Source organism: Saccoglossus kowalevskii, chromosome 4 (assembly GCF_978046115.1).
Source record: "Saccoglossus kowalevskii chromosome 4, keSacKowa6.1, whole genome shotgun sequence".
NCBI lineage: Eukaryota > Metazoa > Hemichordata > Enteropneusta > Harrimaniidae > Saccoglossus > Saccoglossus kowalevskii.
The window spans coordinates 2,495,873-2,520,888 of NC_140644.1; the positions used below are offsets into that span (position 1 = coordinate 2,495,873).

The window sequence follows — 25,016 nt, forward strand, 5'->3', positions numbered from 1 at the left end:
GATAGTTTAGTATTGGCGGCCGGTGTCCTCTCACGATACATTTAAATTTATTGAACAATTTGCGCTGCTCTTAATTTGGCTTTGTCCGTGATCACATAGTTCATAGAGTTCATGGTCTGAGATGTTTAGGTATTTATTTATTGCAGTTGTGTTGTTTAGAATTGAATTATGTCGAAATATGTCCCCTGGGCGTTCATGAACAAATACAAAATTTCATCCCACTCTTTCTTTAAGTTGTGTTAATTTATTAGGCAATTTACGCAACATGGCCGGAAACAATATTTTATGTATATTATTATTAAATGTATAAAGCGTCATGGATATTGCCATATAAGTTGAAGAAAACTAATGCTAAAAAGTGCTAATGATTGAGATCGATCTCTTTGAATCGGTCCTAACCATATTACGTATATCAGGTTGATGTCTATGAATGCTCAACAGCCGTAGGTTCAAAATCTGATCCCAATAACTATAGGGGAATCACATTATTGGATGTCTTCGGGAAACTATTCTGTAGCATACTAAACAACAGACTTTATGAATGGGCAGAGGATACTGGGGCCATCTCCGGAGTGCAGGCAGGATTTCGTAAAGGTTTTTGTACTGTTGACAACATATTGGTCTTGTATGCAATCGTTCAAAATTATCTTTAAAAAAAGAGAGGAAAATTTTACTGTATATTCTTTGATTTTGCCAGAGCTTTTGACTCTGTTGACCATAGCCGACTTTTTATTAAATTACATAATATTGGTATATCAGGTAAAATGTTAACCATTGTCAAGTCAATGTACAGTGATGTCAAATCGTGCATCAGACTTGATGGTGGGATTTCTGATTACTTTCCTTGTATAATTGGTGTTAGACAGGGCAGTGTATTGAGTTCTGTTCTTTTTTCTTTGTTTATAGATGAATTATATAATATGATTGGGAATGTGGGATACAGGGGGCTTCAGCTAACGCAAGAAATGTTTGATTTATTTGCTTTATTGTATGCCGATGATGTAGTCATATTTGCTGATTCAATTGTGGGATTGCAGCGGCTGATTAATATTTTAGAACGCTTTTGTATTAAATGGAAAATAACTGTAAGTAAAAAGAAAACTAAAATTGTAGTGTTTCGGAAAGGTGGCCATAACTCAACTAAAGAAAGATGGTTTATGAATGATGAATCAATTGAAACTGTAAATTCCTACAAATATCTTGGGTTATTGCTGTCATGTAGAAACAGCTGGTCTAAAGCTGTTGCAAATTTGGCCGCACAAGCACGCAAAACAATGTTTTCTTTATTTAGTTTTGAGTATAAAGTTGGTATACTTAATTATGATGTTTATTTCAGACTATTCGATGCTTTAATTTTACCAATTCTTTTGTACGGGGCAGAAATTCGGGGGTTTAAGCAATAAATTCAGGCTGAAAGAGTTGAAATTTTGTAAACATTTTCTTGGGGTTGGTGACAAAACATGTACTGAAGCCGTACTTGGGGAATGTGGGCGGTTACCCATTTTTGTAAACTCCTTGTTAAAATGTATAAAATACTGGTTACGAGTCACAGAACTTCCTGAAGGGAGGGTTGTAAAGCATGCTTACAGACTAATATATAAAATAGATGAAAATAGAAGGACATCATGGGCCACTGAAATTAAAAATATACTTCATATGTACGGCTTTGGTATGGTTTGGATATCCCAGGGCGTGGGGCATGTAAACCTGTTCTTGGTACAGTTCAAGCAGCGGGTAATTGATATTCATAGTCAGGATTGGTACAGTGAAATATGTTGCACTGCCAAACTAAGGTCATATTGTAATTTTAAAACCATGCTTGAACCAGAAAGATATCTTTTTGTAGTCACAGAGGCTAAACACAGACATGCTCTAGCACGTATTCGCTGTTCTAGTCATAGATTGCGCATTGAAGAGGGGCGCTATACTGGGTTGGAAATTGATGAAAGAATATGTGAGTTTTGTTTATCTAATGTAGAGGACGAATACCATTTTGTTCTTATTTGCCCATTATTTCACTCTATGCGAAAACAGTTAATTCCTGAGTATTGTTGGCATCATCCCAATCCAGAAAAATATTACAGTCTAATGCGCTCAAAATCAGCAAAGGTACTACGTAATCTTGGTAAATTTCTACATAAAGCATTCAATCTTAGAAGGGAGTTTTCGTTACTATCGGTATAATAATTTTGTTATATATATATGTTTTTTTGTTATGTATAGTCATATGGGCCTGTGGCCTAAAAGACAATAAACAATAAATAAATAAATAAATGTTTTCAGATTCATATTTCAAATATTACAAAGTAATATTTATCGTCGCTACAGTTTTGCAACAAACGTTTAATTTAAAAAATATATAAACGTCAAATTCAATTCATCCGCCAAGGCATTGTGATTGGTCAAGTTATTTTTAACCGTATTTTTTAAATTTATAACAAGTTTATAAAGTGTTAAATAAAATAAAACGTTCACTTCTAACTGATAGTAATGCAATGTATCGTTTTGTTTTGTAGGTTCAACACATTAATGTTTACAAAGCAAGAACTTTTTATAGATAATACTAATAGTACAATAACTTGATAACGCACCCGCCATGGACTGCGCGTCCAAATCGTCCATTGTTCTAAGGTGTTAATCCCCCGATCGCCGGTAACAGTTAAATAATAACACATGCTTATGAGGGTAATATCACGATTTGTTGCCTGCCCAAGAGATGATGGTCATGACCAACAGCTCGAGGGCAGACAACAAATCGTGATATTGCCCGAATAACCATGTGTTATTTATTTTATCACATCGAACAGACATCCACCATGACAATCACAGCTACCATACATCACTCACACCCAATCTCCCACAAAATAACAACACTTATATTGAAGTATGCAATATTTTATTTTATCTATTATAACAAGTTTCACATTACTCAATAACATACATACATTGTTTGCTGAAAAAACAACGAAATACACTCAGTAAATGTAATTTTCAGCCATGGATAGTCTTTTTATTTGAACCGTGTTTCAGCAGTGTGAATCACTCAAATTATCAAGAATAACATTTTTGAAATGAATTGAGAAATTCTTAAAGTTATTTGATCACTATACAGATAAAAATGTCAGAGCGCCGTGGAAGTGACTGAAATTACTTTCTCACTAACGTACCACTCCTATTCTATTTCGGATGGCTAAAGTTCCTTCAAAACCACAAAAGCAACCCCGAAAGCAACAGCGGCCAGAGCGGCGAACGGCAATTTGTTATGCGCAGTATCGTTGCGCAGTAGTTTCAGTGACGTCATGCATGTGATATATCCATGTAAAATCCACTTGGCGGGCAATATACCATGTAATATCCATTTTTATTCCATGTCATGTGACCGAGTCTCAACCAATCATAGCATGCGTAACAGCAGTGAGATGTGATAATGCGCGTTATGCTCGTGGAGTGCAACCGATGACGTCATAGCATATTGAGGTCTTACACCTGGTTCACACGTAGCATTTATGCCGTTGTAGCACCGCCGTAAATTTAACGACGGTGTTATTTTTACCGCGTGACCAGTTTACGCCAGTGTTAAAATGATGGATTTTACACCGGCGTAAACTGTTTGACCAGAGTCCGCGCCCGGACCTAAATTCTAAACAAACGTTCGTGTGAACACGCACAGTGGCATAAACAGTGACACAAGCACCCTCTATCGGGAATTTGTGTCTAAATCCATAGCAACAACATGACGACGAGTGATACACGTTCTGGTCAGTGGAACGAGTTGTCTCGGAAATAATTGCCAGTGGATATAATGAAGACAATGATAACCATAGTGGTAGGGTACGAATATGTTCAAACACGAATCTAACTACAGAGGGGGTGCTACACAGGTCTAATATAAAATAACGCCGGCGTTTTTAATGTCGTGTGATCGCAAACGAAATACACCGTTGTATGGCCAATGCGAACACCGGTGTTCTCACTTGCCCTACAACGGCGTATTTCTAATCTGTGTGAACCAGGTATTAAATTGTCTTCCGTTCTGCGCCTGTGAATCTTTGCCATTTTATACAGCTTATTTCAAAATTATTCTGAGTTGCGTGTGTTGTGTTTGTTTGTGTTGAGGGACTGTGGCTATGTACAACATATACTTATCTGATGAAATGTGATTATACTTTTAGATTCAGCACCATGTGCTACTGTTGGGATACTCAACAGTCCCTCAAATGTATGTAAGATAGAAAGGAGAACCCCGTGCTATGACGTCTATTGAATCTATTAGTTATGATGTTTTTTTATTTTTTTTTTTCGTTTACAATCGACGACAGCACCGGATTGTTAATGGACCGATTTCAATCGGACCCCTAGATTCCTGATACCAAATAAAATGGGGATTCTGGAAATGTTGACTCAGGGAGGTGTATTGGCATGAGTGCCAGACGTTTTGACCATAGTTTTAGTCGTACGCCTTAGACTTTGACGTTTTCATCGTTGCTTTTTTTAAGGTGAATGTTTCGGTCGCGGGTGTTGATACAAGTGTAATTAAAAATTAAGATCATTAGGTTGAATGTTAATATTACAAATTGCGAGGATTTTGTTTATGACGTGTATGCTTATTTTATTCACCCTGCAAAATACAATTTCAACATCGGTAAATATGAAAATATTATATATGTTATAGTTTGATAGAAGACGTCAAATATTAAAATAGATCATACATTCTATATCAACAGTCCCTCTATCCATGGAGGTAAAAAAAGGAACCTCCATGCACAGTTACCTGTAACGAAATTAGATAGATCATTGACGTACCAATTAGATGAGCACATACGAACGCAAGTTTGACAAAAATATGAAATACATTATTTAAAAACCATTTCAATAAAACTCGCACCCGCGGCCAAAACGTTATTCTTTTAAAAATAAACAGTGACCGAAATAACAATTATGTAATTTCTTACAATGTATGAAAATCTCGCAATTTCTAACGATAATGTACTAACAATAATGTACCAGTCATAATGCACTAAAATACCCTAACAATGTATTAATGCACAGTACTCCTTACAAGTAAGGCAAAATAATGCACCGTAGACACTTGACAGTACTTTAAAATAGTGTAACAATAATGCACTTCGGTCATTCACACTAATCTGTAACAATAATGTGACAATGCAGTGACACTAACGCACTATATCTGTTTTAACAGTAATTCAACAATAATGCACAGACTAATGTACACTAATCTTTAACACTCATCGGCGTGATATAAGTATGTATCAAGATCTCCTTGTAATATAGTTCTACAACACTGTCGATGAGCATATATACTTTATATATATATATATTTTTTTATATATATATACTTTTTATATGAACATTTCACATACAAGTACAGGTAGACAGACATAAAAGTACAGGTAGACCTGGGACGCAACTCAGTTTTCCACACGTGATTTAATTAAGTTGGCACAAATAGTTCAACTATGAATTGTACAAAAATATAAAAGTACAATTCTAAATAAATACTACAAGATACAAATTAATTCATAATTTACTATCAGAGGCGGCGGCACGAAATTTTGCATGGGGGGGGGGGGGTCCGCTCCGGGGTCACCATCCTTTGCGCCAGGTAGGCGCGAGTAGCCGCGCATTTTCGGGGGCGACACACACCCCCGTGCCACCGTTACTGACTATGATAAGGTCAACTGGAGGATTCACACAAAAGTAATGCACTTCCACCAAACAAGGAGATTAATGAAAAGTGCGCCACCGACAACTGAAGTTTGGCACCATTTGTTTTCATAACAATTCTGTAACTGTTGAAATGCATAGAATACACTACACAAACATAACTAGACTACAACAATACAAATAAAATGCTGTGTCTGGAGGTTAAATATTACGTTTGGCATTGCGACATAGACAAAGACAAGTTGTGCTGCTTTCTAACCTGAATTGTTGATGCAGTAGATATGGATAAACTAAGGCGTTGAGGTTGTTGTAAAGCGAACTAGTAAGCTCATTTAAAATGTTAGCAACAACAACAGCAGCAGTAGTAACAACAAAAACAAACTTATGTAATTCGTAGAAAAAACTTTTAATTCCATGTAAACTGGGTCATTGTATTCTGGGGGAAATTTATTCAGATGATGTTATTGCGTGACTCACAGTGGCGGGACTATTTCTGTTCTGACGGGCACAGAGCGCGGCCTCTGCTGTCAAAAGAACAAGTAAGCTAATTTGAATGTTAGGAACAGCAGCAACAACAAAAACAAACTATGTAATTCGTAGAAAAAACTTCTAATTCCATGTAATCTGGGTCATTGTGTTCTCAGACTGGTGAAATTTTTTTTCGGGTGATATCATTGCGTGACTCACAGTGGCGAGACTATTTCTGTTATGACGGGCACGGAACACGTCCTCCACAGAAACTAAATATTCGTCTCCGAAGTAAGGTATTCTTGTTTATTGTATCCCTTACAATTAATTAACAATCGATTATTAGTGTGTATCTCAAGCGTTCGAGCAAGGATTGTGTGAAGGCGGATTTGTTTATGCGACACAAGATGGCGGCCGATAGTTTAGTATTGGCGGCCGGTGTCCTCTCACGATACATTTAAATTTATTGAACAATTTGCGCTGCTCTTAATTTGGCTTTGTCCGTGATCACATAGTTCATAGAGTTCATGGTCTGAGATGTTTAGGTATTTATTTATTGCAGTTGTGTTGTTTAGAATTGAATTATGTCGAAATATGTCCCCTGGGCGTTCATGAACAAATACAAAATTTCATCCCACTCTTTCTTTAAGTTGTGTTAATTTATTAGGCAATTTACGCAACATGGCCGGAAACAATATTTTATGTATATTATTATTAAATGTATAAAGCGTCATGGATATTGCCATATAAGTTGAAGAAAACTAATGCTAAAAAGTGCTAATGATTGAGATCGATCTCTTTGAATCGGTCCTAACCATATTACGTATATCAGGTTGATGTCTATGAATGCTCAACAGCCGTAGCACTTACCAAATTAGGTTTAACCATGGTTATTCCCACAGATTTAAACCATTGTTGAATCATGGTTAAACTATGTTACACGACTTCTGTCAGATGCATACATGTATATTTAGAGCAAACTTTCAAGCATAGATCCAAGCTTTGATTCATTCTGACTGTCACGGTTATTGCTATTGAGAGGGGTACATACATAACTCACACTGGACAGGGGGTACTTTCACTGCTAGAATGGGGTAGACAAGACAACAGTACTGGAAATGAAATACACATACACCGAAATATCAAGTTAAAGCTCCTGGCTTTAATACCTCTCAAAATAATTACACAAAACAGAGCACAGAAAAATCAATGAATTAATTCACTAAAATAGGGGATTGCTTAGGGAAGTGTGCATTGGTGGTAGCAAACAGTTCCAGGATGTAGAAATGGATGACAGTCAACGGCTTTTGCAACACAACGACGAAGAAATACAGGAGTCTTGCTAGTAGAAAAACGCTGTTATTTCGGGAAACAGGAGATCACAGAGCAGTTCATACAAGTCTCACCCGATGATGATTTAGTCTGTATCACTTGTCTCACAATATCGCAGCAGCAACACACAGGGTTGTTAGTTGAAAAGATCGACCCCAACTGTCCTCAGCCTAGCTTATTTATAGAGGTCTTTCACGTGACGTCATTAACCCGGAAGTCAGCCATTTTGGAGGTCCTACAATTGTGTCGTCTGCGTCGTCTGTGTCGTCTGCGATCATAACAATAGTACGCGTAAATAGATTGATTGTTTGCTAGTGTATCTGTTCATTTCCTTCAGTCATTTCCATTTACTTCTTTCATTGCAAACATGTCTGGCTCTAAATTGAAACCTAAAAATGCTCTCTGTCTGTATCGTGAAACACTTTCTGGTGCAGAACAGCTACGTTATGAAGCAAAACTGTCTACTATTGGGGGCTGTGACCCTTACGTGGTTGATGCTACTAAATGGTCTGCAGACGTCGCCTTGTTACCGTCCGTGACATATCCAGATATTGTGAATTACCTGGTTTTCAATCCTAGCCCTTACACACTGGATGACTTAAAGTGTTACAAAGGTCTTGAAGCCTACAACCAATTTGTTTCCGGTTGGGTGAGAGAAATGAAAACATTTGTGTGCAATGAAAACATTGTAGTATCTGCTAAGGTGAGCACTAATATATGGCATTGTCAGTATTTTTAATAGTCCACTGTTTTCTCAGTCGTGGATGTCCTTTTGTTAAGAGATATATGTCTGTTGAAAATCTCGGTCTCAGTCTGGTGTGTTTACTATTAACTATAACGATACATTACAATTGTTGTACATCTTGTGCTTTGGGGCTTCAATTACCTCATATTTATTTTTTTACACAGGTCATGCATTCTCAGAGAATGAGTGAGAAGCCCCTACAGCCCTGGATGATAGCGAAACAAAATGGTAGTGTTCTGTGTGCTCATTGTAACTGCATGGCTGGTCTTGGGGATACCTGCACCCATGTGGCTGCAGTTCTGTTTGCAGTGGAGGCTACTGTTAGGATTCGAGACTCCAAAACAGTGACTGATGAAAAGGCATATTGGCTTCTACCATCATCTTTGAAATCTGTGACATACAAGAACATGAATGATATAGACTTTACATCAGCCAAAACAAAAAAGAAACAGTTGGACGCAAACTCCCCTGGCTCCAAAAACACCACTGGCTACACTTAACAACATACCACAACCAACAGCTCAAGAACTACAGTCACTTTTCAATGAGTTTCATCTAACTGGGTCAAAGCCTTCACTGCTCTCGTTGGTTCAGCCATTTGCTGCTGGGTTTGTGCCACATTCCAATGATTCCATCACTGCAGATGAAAGTTACCCAGTTTTAACAACATTATATGATGTCAACTATAGCAACTTAAATTATAAAGAGTTACTGGAGAAGTGTTCAACAGTTCAAATAACAGTGACGGAACAACAAATAAAAAATGTTGAGTCACATACTAGAGAACAGGCTAAATTAAATAGATGGTTCCAGTTTAGAGCAGGCAGAGTAACTTCATCAACGTCCAAAATAGTATGCAGAACCAACCAAGACAGCCCTTCGATAAGCCTAATATCATCCATCTGCTATCCCATGCTTTCCAAGTTTTCAACTGAGACCACTAGATGGGGATGTGAGCATGAAGACACTGCCTGCGTGAATTTTTCGAAGTGATGTCTCAACACCATGAAAATGGGCATATAGAAAGAAGGGGACTTGTAATTTACCAAGACCAGCCATTTATTGCAGCTTCCCCAGATGGTGTTTTCATTTGTGACTGCTGCAGTACATCTTGTATAGAAATCAAATGCCCCTTCAATCTACGAAATGAAAATCTTGATGGCTGTGATTACCTGAAGAAGGAGAATGGCGTAGCAACACTTGTGAAAGATCACAGTTACTATTACCAAGTCCAGACTCAGTTGGGTGTATGTAATTTACAGCAGGGGTATTTTGTAGTTTGGACTAAGAATGACATGCACATTGAAAGTATAATGTTTGACGAAGAGCTTTGGGTAACAATCTGTGAACGTTCAAAACATATATTTTACACCGCAATAATGCCAGAACTTCTGGGAAAATTTTACACCAGCAATCACAAAGAAGTCAGCAATGATGATGCAGCCTCTACGTCCAATAGCAATGATGATAATCTGTATTGTTATTGTAACCAAGAAGAACAAGGCAACATGGTTGCCTGTGACAACACAGAATGTGCTCTTGTCTGGTTTCATTTCAAATGTGTTGGAATTAGAAATATACCAAAGGGAAAATGGTTTTGTCCTGACTGTAGGAAACTACCAGAATACAGGAGGAAGAAAAGATTGTGTGATGCAGCCATATTGACATTATGAAACAGTACATCTCTCAATGTTATGTAGTCAATATTTATTTGCATTTTTTCACCCAGTATCATTCTTTTATATATCCAATATTTATTTACATTTCATTACAAAATATGATGCAGTCAATATTTAATTGCATTTTTTTCACCCAGTATCATACTTTTATATATCCAATATTTATTTACATTTCATTACTAAATATGATGCAGTCAATATTTATTTACATTTTAGTGAGTGTGCCTCCAATGTTAAGCAATATTTTGTTTACATTTTTATTATTTCCAGTACAAGGCAGCCAATGTTTATTTTTATCCATTTTTTTTAATGTGTACAGTAGTTTAAATTCTGACATTTAGAAAAGAAATTATGACACTGATAATGCTACATGATATCAAGACAAAATATTTTATTTCATATTTACAAAAGCATGCTATTAAGTGGGTGTACATAAAAAGTGTAAGTACCTGTGAAATATGCATGAATAGTGTTCAATTAAAATCTACAACAGACTCGGAGAGGTTTGCTAATGAACAACATACGTGTGCTATTTTGTCTACCATTGTTGTACCCTGGTCATCTTTAGAAATAAATAAATTGATTGGAAGAGTACTACCCAGTATTGTATATTTCTGTCGCACCATTCCAATGACCCTTTCCTCATGAATTCTTACATTAGCTATTTTTCTGGTTGTTTCAACATCAACTGCAGACAATTGGCTTTTTCCCCGGGTAAATGCAGGAATCTTGAGTTCTGCACAAACAGAACCAACACTCTCCTGGATATTAAAACCACGATCAGCCAGTATCAAATCTCCTGGTAATAAATTGTCAAGAATGCCACTATTTTCTGTAATGTGTTTGTCACCTCACTCTACCACCCCAAGCTCTAGACAAAAATGACACAGTACCCTGTGGTGTAATGCCCAGCAAAAAATTGGCTGTATTGTGGTGTTTATAGGAAGACCATGTTTCAGCACGTGCTTTCAGATTTGATGGTCTTTCTACAAACACCTCAAAACAGTCAATAATTACTGCACATCTAGAACCACAATGCTGTTTAAACTGCATTGGCATAGTCATCTTCAAAGTCTCCCTATCTGGCCAAAAAACGAATGGTTTTGTGCGAATGTACATAACATTAATAACTGAAGTTATAATCCTTGACACTGAAGCAGGTGAAATGGAAAACTCATAGGCTAAAAATTGTACTGACAAATTCAATCGAAGTCTCATTAATGTTAACATAAACATTCTAAATTTGTCTAAAGACGTACGAGGAGGTAAGTGTTGTTCTATGAAATTGTACAATGAAATTAAAATGGCAAATGAAGAGATGCCAGTAAAAAAATTTACTTTTTCATTGTCTCCCTCTAAGTCTACCTGTGACATTTTATTTGTATATTTAGAAAGTTGTTCTTTCAATGATTGGTTTTCTGTTCTTAGAGCTTGGAGTTCATTCTCCATTGATTTTAACATAGAGGTAGTTAGGTCTGTTTGAGTGCCAAACTCAGTTGTACTTGTAGCGTTTTCCTTGTTTTCCAACGCCAACCCCTCTTCCACAATGACGATCTTTTCCTCTGCTTTTCTTTTCTGTCTATTGTGGAGCCTATTGTACCTGTTTACTGCCATTGTTTGCTTCAGAACATTCTCCCCGTGCCCGACATTGACTGTTGGCACCCAGTTTGGGTTACCTTTGTCATAGAGCCGGGCCTTTTCACCTGCGGGAGACACAATAAAATACACTTGATTATCATATTATCGATTTTCTCTACCACCAATTCCACTGGGTTTTATCAAATTTCAATGCCTGGTGATAAATAAAATTGAAATTGTAAACAGCGAGAAACCTACCACCAATGAAATGTGCCGAGCATATTCTGATGTTACCCATGTTTCGGTTTTCAAATTTCTGTCCGAGGCTAGCCAGCCATTCTCGTCGCCTTTCACTACTCAGATTTTCGCAATCTTCGCCTTGATTTACCACTACTGCTGGTAATCGATAAAATTGCAAATGTTTGTCCCGATCTTTTCGATTTGTACATTCAAAAACTACACATTTCAAAACCATTTTTGAGAAGACGATCGACCTTGTGTTACGCAATAACAACAATACGAATGAAGGCCTCCAAGATGGCGGCGCGTCTCATTGTCAAGGGAACAATGACGTCAGTGAAAGACCTCTATAGACATACATGTTCAGGGTTACCACCTGGCTTCCACATGAGACAATCAGAATGTGGTCTTGTTAGCAGCTGTCTCATGTAGGCAAGTCAGTAGATCGTAAACATCCGTTGTTTCCAGTGTAAAGTTTCCAGTGGTAAATAATAGTCAAGTAGGTAAGGCCAATACACAATTATCATTCAACTTAGTAAACATATAATATCGGTGACTGTTACACACCACATTGGCAATAACAGCACTACTTGATAAATCTTAGTACTATGCAAGTAACCCTACTTCAATTTCATCACACAACTGAATGCTCTAGACTTTTGACCCGAGATGAAAATACATGGGTACCAATATATATTTTCATAATCCAAGATATAATGTTCACTTTGAAATGTTTCTATATTCAGTGTTTCTAAATGTTTCTATCCTCCAGTGATATAGTTAAAGTCAGTTCTCCACTAAATATATATGCATCCACATGGATGAGTCTTTTACATTGTCAGACATTACAGCGATATCATTAATAGCAATACAATTGAAAAGGAGATTTTTTGGTTGTCAAATGTTTACTGGTAAACTAACTGAATATAGTTGCCAAAGTATGAATGAATCAGATTAATATTTTATTAGACCAATCTATTGACTTTATTGTTGTTTATTGTAATGTTGTTATTGTTGAAAATGAGATTGCCCCAATGCCAAGATATGCTGTTTGATAGGATTACGAAAAAGAAACTTTGAGTCTACGTTTTTTGTTTTGGTGAGCAATGGCCATTTGGTTAATGTGACATAACCATGATCATTTCTATTTGTAGATGTTTTGTGAACGTAAAGGGCATTCATTACTGTTGCTCACAGGGGTTCAGTTTTGCACTACTATACATTAATTAAAGTCGTGTAGATTTGCGAGCGAGAATACTTTTATCATTAAGCTAGGAATTGATCCCATCAAATTCTATAGAAAGTCGTTGAAGCTGAACTCGTGATCATTAACCAGCGTAAGTGTAGCGTAGTAGCCATTCGCTACATTTGGCCTTCATGCATAATATAGTAAAATAAATGTATAGTGGCCTAAATTCAGAGTTTTATTTAGCATTTATTAATGTTGTTTGTGTATCATTCGTTTTCACTTCATTTAAGACGACTTCCATTATATTGCAATATCATGAAATCCGCAGTTAGGCATTTGTCTATCTAGAGCCATCTATAGACAGGCTATGACTATGTCATTATTGGAGTTGAGAAACCTGTAACAAACATATAAGTAACAAGCATATAGGTAGCAAACATTTAAATAACAAACATATAGAACGTTGCTTCAAGGCCAGTACATTTGATCTACCACCAATAGATGGTTGGTCTATAAATTACGGTAAGGACGACTTATGTGTGGCGGTGATGCAATTCATTCAAGTCATCAGAAGTACTTTATTTAGTAGTGATGCAATTGTTCATTCCATGTTACTTAGTGAGGCATGTTTCTGTCTAATTTTACAGTTTGCGATGATATATTTTTTTCACATTTGCCTATATTTTAACTGACCATTGTTTGTGTATTTAGACATTATTGGGCTAGTCTGGCAATTTGGCAATCATGTGGTGGTGTATATATGTTTACAAACACATTGTACTTTGTTCAAATTACAGTCAATCGTTCTATCAGAATCACTACATTGTTTATTTATGTGGTTCACTGTGCCTCGAGTGAGATTTTATGGTACATCATATACAGCATTATATGTATTCAACCTTCTCAACACGTAGGAACTGCGCTCACACTTACAGCTTGTCACTTGAATGGTCGCAGCTATTTGTAGTAAAATAAATATGTTGGGAAAATACGATTCATCGCATACTTCCAGCGCTGAAGCAACACACTGGGGTAAATTGTTGACACTGAATTTGTGCTGCGAGTGCCTCTTCCAAATATACAACTCGTAATCGAACAATTCTGCTGTAGGCAAATCTTCGGCATATGTTTAAATGATCGTTTCAAACCGTAGCTGTATACTATTATCCAATAACACAGACTGCACTAATCCGATAAATTGCCTAGTTTTGGCTGCTAAACCTGGAAAGAAATAGTGCACATGCCATCATTACCTTGTAAAATGCAAAACAAATGAACCAAACTAGGAAAGTAGTATCAGATTTAAACAGACGCAGTGATTGGACATATTCTTGTCTGCTAAATCAAAAATATAAGATCAAATTTTATTGTGTTCTAGCTGTTTTAACTGTTCATTCAATTCACTTAACTGCATAGGTGGTCAAGACAAGAAAAGAGCTAAATGCAGCCTGTAATATTCTTCATGTGAACTTGCCGCTGTATTTGAGCGTTGTGTCCGAAGCCTTGCCACACGTGGTCTTGTAGTGTGACACCAATTTTGTCGGCAATGCAGACACCCCAAGTTAGTTTTGCGCTTGATAATATATAATATACTTTTGGTGTGGATCTGGTGAAGATAGGTGGTGATATCTACCTTATCCTGCAAGTGAGAGAAAATATTATCTAATCTACTTGCCAATTCATAAGCTTTAAATATATCTTTAATGATACTTTGTAGCATTTTTGCTGATGCTCGGTGGGACAATATGCAATATATGACAAAGGACACAATGAATTCTAAACTGGCCATGGCAGCTAAAGGCCCTAACGCATCTACTTTGCTCTTTGCCGACTATTTTCCGTTTGTCGGATCATACCCATCACCCCATGCAGTCCCCATGACCAATGACTTTTAAGGCTTATACAATAAGCGAATAAGAACTATTGAGCTATGTTTTGCCGTGATGATATTTTGTTTGTCGGCCTGCAAATTACCACTCCAATAACTAGTCAAATTAGGGTTGTAAATATGGTCGGATATCATGAGATGTTTTCAACTGAATAATGTTGTAAACGAGGCAAGTGAATGGTTCGATTTTGTGCGCAATATTTTTCTGTTACCACCATTTACGCTAAGAGAACAGTTGTCAATAACATCTACCCTGACTCTCTGAAAACATGCATTAAATTGGATAACAATACGGCTTCATTAATGTACCCATACGCACACACGGCCAATCAGCAGCAGCGATCTGAAACAAACCGTCGGTACACCCACTGGCGTAGCATAATGCGAGCTTGTAGCCGGGCGCCGAGATGGTGTCCTCGAGTGAGGTTTACTTGGGCTGTCGTTAACCACAATGCTACTCCATAATACACACCAGTCACTCGTTCACTTGCAATGTAAATGATATTATATACATTAAATATTTGATACAGCAAATCTAGTTTCTTTTTCATTTTATTTTGCCATGTGATATCGTGAAAACATATTCCAAGAGTGACGTTTTAAATTATGTAGAATCAGTGGCCAGTGACTCCGAAACTGTTTCGCACAAAATTAACTTTCACTCATTATGGGATGGGGGTCGTTCATTGTTGTTCAAGTATAGTCTATTATAGTATAGTATCACGAAATCACGCAGTGAATGCATAAATTATGGCCAACTGAACACAACACAGGCACACACACACACTAGTTCAAAATCATGGTAAAATAGTTCAATCATTGCTACTGTCACACATTATATCAACGTACAACAGAAATACGACAAAAATACGACAGTTTTCATTTCTGAAATATCACCCTTTTCCATTATGAAATATAATTTACAGACCCCTTCGGTGCCTCGCGCATCTGTTGGAAAGTTTCTACTATTTCAAGATCTGTGAAAATCAGCACGCCGCCGATAAAATGTCTAGGTACAATGTGAAACAGTATAACGGGAAACGGATCCTCGTAAACTCGCCTGCGACGTCTGGGTCGCGTTCACTGTGAAAAATATATTTCGTGACTGGCAGAGAGAGAGGAGGGCACATCCTGTTGTTTTCTTTCGAAACAAAAGCTGCAAGTGTATACCGAACATCTGACCAGACATGCCCGACCACGTACCTGGCTGCCGTATAGTGACAGTTCTAGCGTGAAAATGCACACGTGCACTATTAGTTACTGTAGCTGAGTTGAGATTGGTTCGTCAAAATTGTCAAACTAAAAAAATCAATAGGCCATTATAGGAGTTTAAATTTACACTTTGTGGTGTGAATGGTCATTAAATAAATACAAGTGAATACAATTATATTAAATCACCTCGTAGAAAAATAAATAACCTATGAAGTGTGTTTAAATGATTTGTTGATTAGTAACACTAGTAGATTATACTGCATGTGTTGACGATAATGCTAATAATTCAGACTCATATTAACATTGTATATCATGTAGTACATTACAAACTCAGAGATGGGACATAGTAGGAAAACACTGTGCATTTTTTCTGTGTAATACGCAAGCTTTTTCTTTCATTTTGTACTAACTTCCTCAAAATTTACCAGCTTTCCGAGTGTGTGACCGTAGCGTGAAAATCGCACCGATAACATATCTTGACGTATTATACAATTTAATGTTGACTTACCTCTGGAGACTTATCCTGCCATATTCTGCCACAATATCACGAGCCACCTATATACGCACAGTGTCATGTAGCTATACTGAGATTATCAACGTGTATGTTGAACGTAGATATGTGTCCCTGTTCTGTGAAAATATTCCAACTGTGTTTTTAAACCAGATGGGAAATCGTTAAATAAATATAATCTGATAGACAAAATCGTGGAAATGTTTGCTCAATTAAGAGTTCTAGGAATAAAGGACGTAATTTTCCAGGAACCAAATGTAATCAGATGCGAAATTAAATTATGTTTACTCTGACAGGCAAATTCTTGGAAACGTATACTTCTAGGAAAAAGTTACGCGGTTTTCCCTCGCATGGCCTATATCAATACAAATTCCCGGGAGCTGAACCTAACAAAGCAAACATTTACTAAAATATGCAATTTCATAAAAAATACATTTACGAATGGAGTTCGTGTTTCAACACAATTAGACAAGCTGGACTAAGTAACAACTGATGTAATCCTGTTGTTCTTTATTCTCATTATTCTCATTGTAGATGTTCGTTTGACTAATATTGATTAAACATCAGTTAAACGGGGGTTACAAAACTTGATGTAGCTGTGACGTGTTATTTCGATTAGATGGTAGTCACGTACATTATACATTTAAATTTCACCCAGACCACCATTTTCACTATCCACTCTCCCAGAATGTACTATAACGCAATACAAGTCCTTTACAATACATAACGATTATTAAAGTTAATCAATATATAATATAACACTACAATAAAGACTTTTTGTTTTCGAGATTGTAAAATTCTTACGTATTTTGGAAGAAAATACACTGAAAAAAACCCTGATTTTGACAAGATAATTTTGACAAGATAATTTTGAAATGTGTTAAGAATAATTCATAATAATCCCTGTGTACCTATAAATAATCAATACAGGAATATTACAGAAAAGATAATTTACTATGTTCTCTATATATTTTTGCCTTTTATTTGTGAATGTAATTACAAACTATGTAGTGTGTTCGAGAACTCGTGTATGAACAATAACTTTAATAAATATGAATCTACTTACTAAAATACTGTATTTGTCTGCATAAAAACCAAAGTACTTCACAATGTCGAAAACAGAATGGCAATATATATTGCATAAATATATTAAATACAATTTCAAATATAATTAATCTAAAAGCAGAAATTAACATCACAATAATGAACCCTGATAAGAGACAGTTCCCTGACGTCATGTATTTGTTTCTTGACTTACTACCATTTAATGTGACTTGATCATTACGAACTATCTCAGCCCTGTTTAACCTATTCTGCAATCTGTTCATTTGGAACTGATTGTCTCTTCTCCTGACCGCAATACAGCACTCAAAATAAAGTAAAAAATGTTGAAAAATGCGTGAGCAGTACCACAAGTGAGATATCTCTTAATTATTTTCAAAAACAAATATTACGTTAGAGTTTTAATGTTTTAAAACATATTGGATTAATATGGTCATTATAATTCATAGGGTGATTATACATATTTATTTAATAAGCATAACCATGATACATTTCATAAATGTTCTGCCTCCAATCAATATACATTATATTTGTTGTCTTAAAATTCAGCATATTAGGTTTAATTAAGTGAAACATTTAGGTAGAAATTTAAATGCAGAGGAACCAGTGCTTACATTGGTATGTCCCATTGTATGAGACGCTTCAAAAGTGATCAAAGGTTTCATAGAAATCGCATTTAATTCTACGAAATAACAGCCATTACTTGTTTAGAAATCTGAAAACTATACGAAATACAGAGCAACCTTTCACCCATTATATATTCAGCATTGTCCCAACCGACCGGAAGTGAAACTAAGCTAAGCTTAATTGTACGAATGGAGACGATGTGGCGTGGGGTTGATATATTTTCTACAAACGTATCCAAACTGTTATTTATAAAAAAAATATATTACGTGCACATGCACAGTGTCTTGTAATGAACAATATCAAGAATAATTGTGACATTATAGTTGAGTGCGGTTTATACACTAAAATGACGTAAATGGCGTTTCGGTGCTTGAACATTTATAACAAATATAAACATAATGTAGAAAATAGTAGTTGAAAATGATTAACCATGAATACTGGTTAACCACGATGTTGGGATTTTAAGAATTTTAATTAGTATTCATTAGTATTCATTTTTATTTGGATATGATCAACTCGTATAAACGCATGTATGAATTATATCTCGCACATGTGTTCAAATTGAGATGCACTTATTATGATTTAACAGTGTGATTGTTTTGTTATGTCTGCATGTATATCAAATTAAATTTTGGTTTAGTTAGATTCACAGTGACATCTATTGTGATATTTACTGAGCACTGATACATGCTGCTGGGTACATCGGTTGGAATGGTGTAGTGCGTGTTGTCGCGTATAAACCATGCTATGTTACGAGTTTATACAGGCTTTATTATATTGTTATTAATTTCTTTATTTAAGGGTTGTCCTATTTACTGCTAAGGCAGTGCATAGTAACTAGAGTTACATCACCGATTCCAATAATAGTGTATGGATACAAAAGTTGCGAACAAACGAAATAGGTCCGGGCGATAATCGATGGCTGTAGTCAGCAGGAGAAGGGCTCGAACAATTGACGTTTTTGAGTGCAATAGCTACTGTTTCTGACAAGTTGTGGTTGACTTAATCACCTGACATATAGCCTGGACTACGATAATCCTCATATTGTTCGTTTGTCATTGGTCTATCATCAGTTTCGTGTACTTTGAATAGATGATCACTGTGAACGGAATTAATATGCGGAAGGCAGTTCATGTGTGATATGTGCGGTAAATACTGCCACCATCTCCAATTGCGATTGGGAGCTGTTTAACATTTAAGGTTGTAAACACTCTAGGCCACACTGAAATTTCTTGTTGTTTGCCACAAGTGTGTGAAGTAATTTCCAATATTGATGCATGGGGAGTTCTGAATGACCTTTCCATGAACATCACATAAGTAAACCATTTGATGAGTGTCGAACACATTGTAATTTAATTTGTTCTATTTCAGATACTGGAATGCGCCAATCATGTCTGAGATTGCACGAATTGAGAGTACCAAAACTTGTAATGCAATATGTGATAATGAAACTGACCTAGTCCCTGGTCCGCGTGACAGTTCACATATTTTAAAGACTAGCGATATTCCTCTAAGGTGAGAATATTCTCTAAGTTCCTATAATAACCAATGTATTGTTCTTCCACGTTGCATTTAGGACTGTTAATAATCGTTATCTATCTTCCAAATATAGTGTCGCCCAGCTTTCTACACCTGGCAGAACAAGTATAAGTCTGGATGTGTCAACACACGATTCATCACTACCATACCCTACTCAGGTATATTTATGTATCTAACTTAGACGAGTGTATCATTAGAATTTATAAAGACGCCATACACATGAGGAAAATAAGTAACCATAGATACATTTATTTAAATAGTTAACACTCTGTATCCCATTCGGTTTTGGGCACACAGGTTACAGATGAAGGTGAAGATTATTATCCATACAAACACAATGGGGAAAGCGACCTTCTTGAATTGAAGGAGCGAATTGTAGATCTGAAACTGTTGGCGAGTAGTCTGGATGAAGTGGCATCCCCGAGAGGAGATATTTTACCAGATTCTAGTCGACGAGTACAGATTTTGCAGAAGCAGGTCGAGAGATTAACGAGCGAGCTACAAGATGCGAATAGTAACATAGATGCGTTGAAGCAAGAAATGCAGCAGATGAAACAAGTGCACGAATTTACACGGAGTTGTTGGGAGAAGGAAATGCAGTTGCAACTTAGAAGAAATGAAAAAGAACTTCTGGAAAAAATGGATCGAAAGATACAAAGTCACAATGTCAGAGTAACTTCTCCTTTAAAAGTCACCATTAACGTTTCTACAGATCAAACGGTTGGACGCTCTAGAGATGAACAAGGCCCAGAGGTTTCCATTGCACACAACGAAACTGTTCCAAACCTACATGGCGTGCCAAAGGAAACAAATAGACTCGTCCACAGTGACTCGGCGGTTTTCTCCGACATGACGTCACTAAGTTCACCGTCTCTGATCTCGTCTCCAGGTAACTATAAATTAGTCAGTTATTTTTTTTTCATATACCACAAAGTTCTAGCGATACATATTAAATCACAAACACAGTTCATTCAATTCGCAGTACCACCATGTACAATTATATATTTAATAAGACATATCTATATACTTAGATTTCATCAAAGAACGTTTTTGGGCTTTTGTGTATACTATGTTGTTATTATTTACCTATTTCCCAGGCATTTCAAAGAACAGTGCCTCAGATGATGAAGACAAGACGCTCCTACATATGGCATAATGTAGTGTTTTTAGTACGTACGTACGTAACTATTTCGCTCTCTCCAATCGTTGAAATAAGTCTCTACAGCCACTGCATGAAGCTACACGAATATCGAACGGTCGATATAGAAGTTTTCAACAAAACAGTTATTTTTGACTTTGTTGAAATATATATGGCACATATATGTGGACGTGTCAAATCTTGTTCCACCAATATCCCGTGAACATGCGGTTGGATGGGGTGCACTTAGTGCTTAACTGCAGATCTGAATAGATTTTAGTACAAATCTGTGCATATTAATTAGCAAATTTGCATAATAATCAACTATTTCTCAGCATACTGTGTATGTAACTGAGTATTTATTTGTGAATATTGTTGTGATTTATGTTTAACTTGTTTTGACCGAATCACAATGTATCATTAGTTATAAATCAGTCTATAGACAAGTATGATCACTGCTGACGCAGAAATGATTGTATGTTAATTGCTCAGTAAAAATATTCAATTCACTTCACATAGGAGCACTTTCTAGCATCTCTGTTTTTGTTTGATTGTATTTTTTTAATGTCAAAGTTGCATTCCCAGGGAGTTTTCTGAATCAAATATGGTACGCAAGCTGAAGAAAAAAAAACGCGTAAAAGGAGTGTTGTTTAGTTATTTGACGCGTATATGCGTTTACCGTGTTAGGGTAATAAAGTGTTAAAAAAGGAATCTCATGAATTCATGTTACCTCAACTTAAAAACAATATATTTTTAGTATGTATATAGGGTATCTATTTTAAGTATCTGCACTTAAAAAGGGGTATAATATCATATATTTTTTGAAAAGCTATATTTCAGCATGTGTACCAGGTCTCACTTATATACCCCCCCCCCGACCAATATATACACCATATACTTAAATTAAGCTAGAAATGTACCCAATAAACACTGATTTAGAAAACTTTGTTTTTTTCTTAAAGTCTGTTACATTGAAGGTATGTTTTTCTAATGGAGTAGACACTTGTCATCAGTGTAAGCGCCCTCACATTACCGGCCAGATTTTGCAACATGTTTTGTTGACTTAAATGGACTAAAACTTGGTACATGCTTCCTGCTTTTGTAGTTGAAATAAATCTGTAAGCATAAACAGTATTGGAATAACCTTAAACGAGAGTAATTTCTAGTGTTTCTAGTACGTTGCACCTTTTTAGTGATATTTCATGTATTTATAAAGTGGGAATGCAACTTCAACATTTTATATTAATGTATTGAATTTATATCAGAATGTTTTATGACAACAATATAACCAGGAAATTTATTACATTATTATTATTACCAATTACTAGAAATATACTCACTTATATCCTGAAAGTAAAGTTAACATTGGTATGTCTTTGAATGACATATTTTAGAAAAGTAACTCTTAAAATAATTTTACATTGGTTCAATGTACACACAAATATAATTATAGCCAGTTACTGTTGGTTGTTAGTACTAGTAACAAACCTTTAATTGTATGTGTACATGAATAGTTAGTAAGGCCACTGTGTGGTTTATAACGAATGATAATAATAACCTTAATTAGTGACTGGTATATAACTAATGATGATAATATTAAAAGTAAGTTAATTACTTGATTGTACACTTGCAACAAATATGATTGACATAATGACTTGGTTCATCTTGTTAACGCTGAGTTACCCATACTCACTGGCTTTATAACATATATTCGCAATGTGTCATGGCTACGTACGTGTTTCTTTTGTTACAGTAGTTGTAATTTCTTTATATCGTGTGAGTCTACCACAGTACACATAGTGTATTTTCATTATCTCCCCTATAAATGGCATTATTACCAAACGCTTCAGCGTGGTATTAAGATTTTGTTTTCAGGCTTGGGTGGTGCCAAGGTGGAAAATGGTTGCACATATGGAGGGTAATTCCTGGAATTGCAATAGAGAGGGTTCAGACCGAAATACATATATATAGTGTTTCCATGTTTCGTCTGATGTTTCTGTGGTATTCTGCTGCTGTAAATAATGCAAGATTTGTTCCGAAATTCAGTGTGTTGTGTGCACTCCAGGGTTATTCGTTTTTTTGCTCAAAACACCCCTATTATTTAATGGCAGAGTCGAATAGTTTCACTCCCACTGGGAAATCTGCATTGTTACTTGAATGAGAGCTAACTAAACACATTTTCCAGACCGGCGAAAGTGTATGCAACAGCCAATTTTAACAGCCTGTCACGTGATTTTAGTCTGAATGTCAACATCAAAAGAGGCTAATCCATTTACGCAGGTATAACTGGGAATAGAATATGTGAGGGATTGTATCAACAGAGATGTGTATAATGAAAAGTAACATCTATCCTTCTTTTGCATCGCTGAGCATTTCTGTTTTAGTATACTGGTTTGAAAATGTTGAATTTGCATGATTTGCAATGTGTTTTTTTTACTGAAACTCCCCTATTGATCGAATCCCGGGTTTGAAAGAGAACGGCACACCACGTGATTCGTTTGAATACAATGGTGAAGGCACGCAAGCATGACTTACGTTGTCAGCAGTAGTCGCTGAGCTTCACGCTACAACTTCACTTGTGATGTTGCTTGTTAGCCGTGGATTGAATTAATCTTGATTACCGGTTAAAATGTTGCTTATTTGGCGTTGGTGATCTTTATTTGGAACTGGGTAACGTCGCCAGCAGAAACCTCCTGGGATTTTGATGTTGATTGTTGCGCCTCCATGGCAATCGCTAATTTTACTGCGGGTGGATCTTCCAAGAGCCATTCGGGGTTTATAAAACTCATTCAACATACATAAAGTTCTCTCAATCGTAGTAGTCCATGTGATGTACACCTAATATGCCAAACAAGTTGCTGAACGATTTTGCCAATGAAAACAACCCGGTTGGCGATCCACTCCACTAAAAAAAAAACTAGCAATATGTTTTCGGCTGTTGCCATGGTAGGACATGAACGTGAAGCTAACGTCGGTTTATAACTAAAACTGGGCACCGTATACAAAGTTCGCAAAAAAACATTCAGTCCTTAGAAGTCATTTTATTTTATTGCTAGGACGTATGCTGTTGTTAGGGATTGGTCAGTTACTTCGGCCTGGGGGTGGATCAGTAGGGGGGTTACCCTGTTTTTGATTTTGCGAATGGGGGGGGGGTCACTCTGTTTTCCACAATTCACACACGCGCTTATGCATATATTTTTTTAAATTTTATTTCAGAACAATAGATTAAAAAGTTAATCGTACAAATGTGTTCTTAATAATAACTATTACCCATATTGCCTATAAATTTGTTGATGCAAAAAATGTTATAGGCTAAATATTTTGGGGTTGAAGTTGACAAATAACTAACAGATTATGCAATGCGGCAGAGCCCCATGCAATTATACAGTTAAGTTTTGAACACATCCCAAGTCCATGTGATATCAGATTATTTTATTTAAAGTCTGAAGTCACCATTGTATAAGATATTTACTGGATTTATCCAATTGTAGCTGGAGACGGAAAAACACAGCAATTAGTACAAAGAGCAGTGACAGTTTTTGTTCAGCAAATCAAAAAAGTTAAATGGATTCATGTATATAAATAAATATTTTTTTGTTTTTTTAACTTTTAAATATGCATATTTTGCTCTGTAAAATACCAAAATCCAACACAAATTTATACAAAAATCAAAGTGTCCTTTGTTTTCATAAGCACAGACTGTGCTTCAGGTGTAAAACTTTCCTGGTCTATAAGATATGAAAGATATATTAAATCCAAATTAGTTTTCGAACCGCCCAGATTCAAATCTTCTTTTCCTATCTTATAAGGGCGGTTATCAAGTGAGTACTCCACAGCTTTGTTTTTATTTACTATCTTTAGCAGCATAGATTTCCCTACTTCCTGCAGCTTTTTCTGTAGTCGTTTTTTGGCTTTATGCTTCCCCTCCCCTCCTAAGGTGACTGGTCTATTAAATGCAAACACTAAAAATTACGACAAACCACGATATTTTCAATGCACATCATACATTTTGTAATCATGTCAGAGCCAAAACTGTTAATGTTTCTTTGTTTTTCGGGGGGGTCACCATATTTTAAAATATAATGTTAGGGGGTCGCCCACTTTTTTGTTGTTGATAGGGGTG

The 25,016-nt window shown here is 36.1% G+C and overlaps 2 protein-coding genes across 8 annotated transcripts; one reads left to right on the plus strand and one right to left on the minus strand.

Moving 5' to 3' along the window:
- The first annotated feature begins 6,309 nt into the window (after positions 1-6,309).
- Positions 6,310-22,872, plus strand: LOC102801626 (uncharacterized). 5 transcript variants are annotated; one of them, XM_078005420.2, is made up of 5 exons: positions 6,310-6,449; positions 19,588-19,731; positions 19,829-19,913; positions 20,053-20,644; positions 20,853-22,872. In XM_078005420.2, the coding sequence occupies exons 2-5, from the start codon at positions 19,607-19,609 to the stop codon at positions 20,909-20,911; spliced, it is 861 nt and encodes a 286-aa protein (XP_077861546.1). In that variant the 5' UTR covers positions 6,310-6,449; positions 19,588-19,606; the 3' UTR covers positions 20,912-22,872. The 5 variants fall into 5 exon arrangements, with proteins under 5 accessions (XP_077861546.1, XP_085353768.1, XP_085353769.1 ...); XM_085497642.1 differs by having other exon boundaries at positions 6,310-6,444; XM_085497643.1 differs by lacking the exon at positions 6,310-6,449 and adding an exon at positions 13,370-13,438.
- LOC144341977 (uncharacterized) lies at positions 10,279-16,728 on the minus strand. 3 transcript variants are annotated; one of them, XM_085497638.1, is made up of 4 exons: positions 16,525-16,726; positions 14,326-14,555; positions 11,746-14,137; positions 10,279-11,612 (listed from the first exon to the last, which is right to left on the minus strand). In XM_085497638.1, the coding sequence occupies exons 3-4, from the start codon at positions 11,960-11,962 to the stop codon at positions 10,756-10,758; spliced, it is 1,074 nt and encodes a 357-aa protein (XP_085353764.1). In that variant the 5' UTR covers positions 11,963-14,137; positions 14,326-14,555; positions 16,525-16,726; the 3' UTR covers positions 10,279-10,755. The 3 variants fall into 3 exon arrangements, with proteins under 3 accessions (XP_085353764.1, XP_085353767.1, XP_085353766.1); XM_085497641.1 differs by lacking the exon at positions 14,326-14,555 and having other exon boundaries at positions 11,746-11,880; positions 16,525-16,728; XM_085497640.1 differs by lacking the exon at positions 14,326-14,555 and having other exon boundaries at positions 11,746-11,883; positions 16,525-16,728.
- Positions 22,873-25,016: the final 2,144 nt, after the last annotated feature.

Excerpts from the sequence above, each read along its gene's own strand:
- LOC102801626 (XM_078005420.2), top strand. The coding sequence starts at position 19,607 with ATGTCTGAGATTGCACGAATTGAGAGTACCAAAACTTGTAATGCAATA. Across the intron at positions 19,732-19,828 it reads ACTAGCGATATTCCTCTAAG|TGTCGCCCAGCTTTCTACAC; the intron begins GTGAGAATATTC and ends TTCCAAATATAG. Across the intron at positions 20,645-20,852 it reads GTCTCTGATCTCGTCTCCAG|GCATTTCAAAGAACAGTGCC; the intron begins GTAACTATAAAT and ends CCTATTTCCCAG.
- LOC144341977 (XM_085497638.1), bottom strand. The coding sequence starts at position 11,962 with ATGGTTTTGAAATGTGTAGTTTTTGAATGTACAAATCGAAAAGATCGG. Across the intron at positions 11,613-11,745 it reads CTCGGCACATTTCATTGGTG|GTGAAAAGGCCCGGCTCTAT; the intron begins GTAGGTTTCTCG and ends TGTCTCCCGCAG.